Source organism: Amphimedon queenslandica, unplaced genomic scaffold, assembly GCF_000090795.2.
Source record: "Amphimedon queenslandica unplaced genomic scaffold, v1.1 AMPQUscaffold_4645_Cont23377, whole genome shotgun sequence".
Classification (NCBI taxonomy): domain Eukaryota; kingdom Metazoa; phylum Porifera; class Demospongiae; order Haplosclerida; family Niphatidae; genus Amphimedon; species Amphimedon queenslandica.
In genome coordinates, this window is record NW_003555044.1 from 1 (window position 1) to 1557 (window position 1557).

Genomic DNA, 1557 nt, shown 5'->3' on the forward strand with positions numbered 1-1557 from the left:
TACCCAAGGCTATAGCCCATGGATTTTTCCAAAAAATGGCTCAAAAATCGCCTCAAATTTTTATTACATTTTCTGATACATATTGATGTCCTTATGCTGTGTAGAAAGTTTGAGCTGATTCCGACTTCAATTTTTCGAGTTACGGCCATTTTAAGAAAACGCCAAAAATCTGAAAAATACCCAAGGCTATAGCCCATGGTTTTTTTCCAAAAAATGGCTCCGAAATCACCCCAAATTTTTATTACATTTTCTGATACATATTGATGTCCTTATGCTGTGTAGAAAGTTTGAGCTGATTCCAACTTCAATTTTTCGAGTTACGGCCATTTAAAAAAAAAAAACGCCAAAAATCTGAAAAATACCCAAGGATATAATGGTTTTTTTCCAAAAAATGGCTCCGAAATCACCCCAAATTTTTATTACATTTTCTGATACATATTGATGTCCTTATGCTGTGTAGAAAGTTTGAGCTGATTCCAACTTCAATTTTTTGAGTTACGGCCATTTAAAAAAAAAACGCCAAAAATCTGAAAAATACCCAAGGATATAGCCCATGGTTTTTTTCCAAAAAATGGCTCCGAAATCACCCCAAATTTTTATTACATTTTCTGATACATATTGATGTCCTTATGCTGTGTAGAAAGTTTGAGCTGATTCCAACTTCAATTTTTTGAGTTACGGCCATTTAAAAAAAAACGCCAAAAATCTGAAAAATACCCAAGGATATAGCCCATGGTTTTTTCCAAAAAATAGCTCCGAAATTACCCCCAATTTTTTATTACATTTTCCAATACATATTGATGTCCTCATACTATACTAATGCTTATTAGAGTTACAGTTAGATTATGTTCATTATTGATACATCATAAGTTACCTGTTCTACCATGTCCTTGTCCAGTTTATTGGTCGGGTCCATTGTCAGTACTGTGTGTCTTATCTCAGTGTCGGACATTTTAAGACGAGTCAGCAATATCGAACAATTCTGAGCTCTCTTGTTATTAATGAACGTCTTCTCTCTCAATTTATCAACACGACCAGCAGACAGGGACCCCAGTCTTTCCCTGGGCTATAAAGAACATTCACATCACATGATGTACATGTGATGTGCATGTGATGTGCATGTGATGTGCATGTGTTGTTCATGTGGTTACCATTTGTTTAAAAGTCTTCTCAAGGTCGTCAACATTAATTTCTTTATAAACATCAGATTCATCAATGTCAGCCCATATAGTGTCTTCACCTATCTGAGCCTTAAAGAGAATAGACATTACACATTATTCATTATTACATGTTCCTGGACTTACTTCTCCCATCTTCTCCCAGTTGAAAGCTTTCAATGGTGCAGCTGTCTTGGGTATCTTCTTTGGACGTCTTAAAGTTGCCAAACCAGAGGAAATTACTGTCGATGATGAATTAATACCTAATAATAATAATAAATAAATAATCAATTAATTAATAGTTAATTACCTGGTGGAGGTGGAGGTGGTGGAGCTGCTACTAATTTTCCCCCCGGGGGAGGAGGTGGAGGAGGTGGAGCAGGGGGAGGAGCTAGAGGTG

The 1557-nt window shown here is 36.2% G+C and overlaps 1 protein-coding gene across 1 annotated transcript; it reads right to left on the reverse strand.

Annotated features, from left to right (window-relative positions):
• Nucleotides 1-823: 823 nt before the first annotated feature.
• On the reverse strand, nt 824-1549 carry LOC109592592 (disheveled-associated activator of morphogenesis 1-like). The gene is made up of 4 exons (XM_020008006.1): nt 1468-1549; nt 1305-1420; nt 1152-1250; nt 824-1066 (listed from the first exon to the last, which is right to left on the reverse strand). The coding sequence occupies exons 2-4, from the start codon at nt 1311-1313 to the stop codon at nt 839-841; spliced, it is 336 nt and encodes a 111-aa protein (XP_019863565.1). The 5' UTR covers nt 1314-1420; nt 1468-1549; the 3' UTR covers nt 824-838.
• Between the last annotated feature and the right edge of the window lie 8 nt (nt 1550-1557).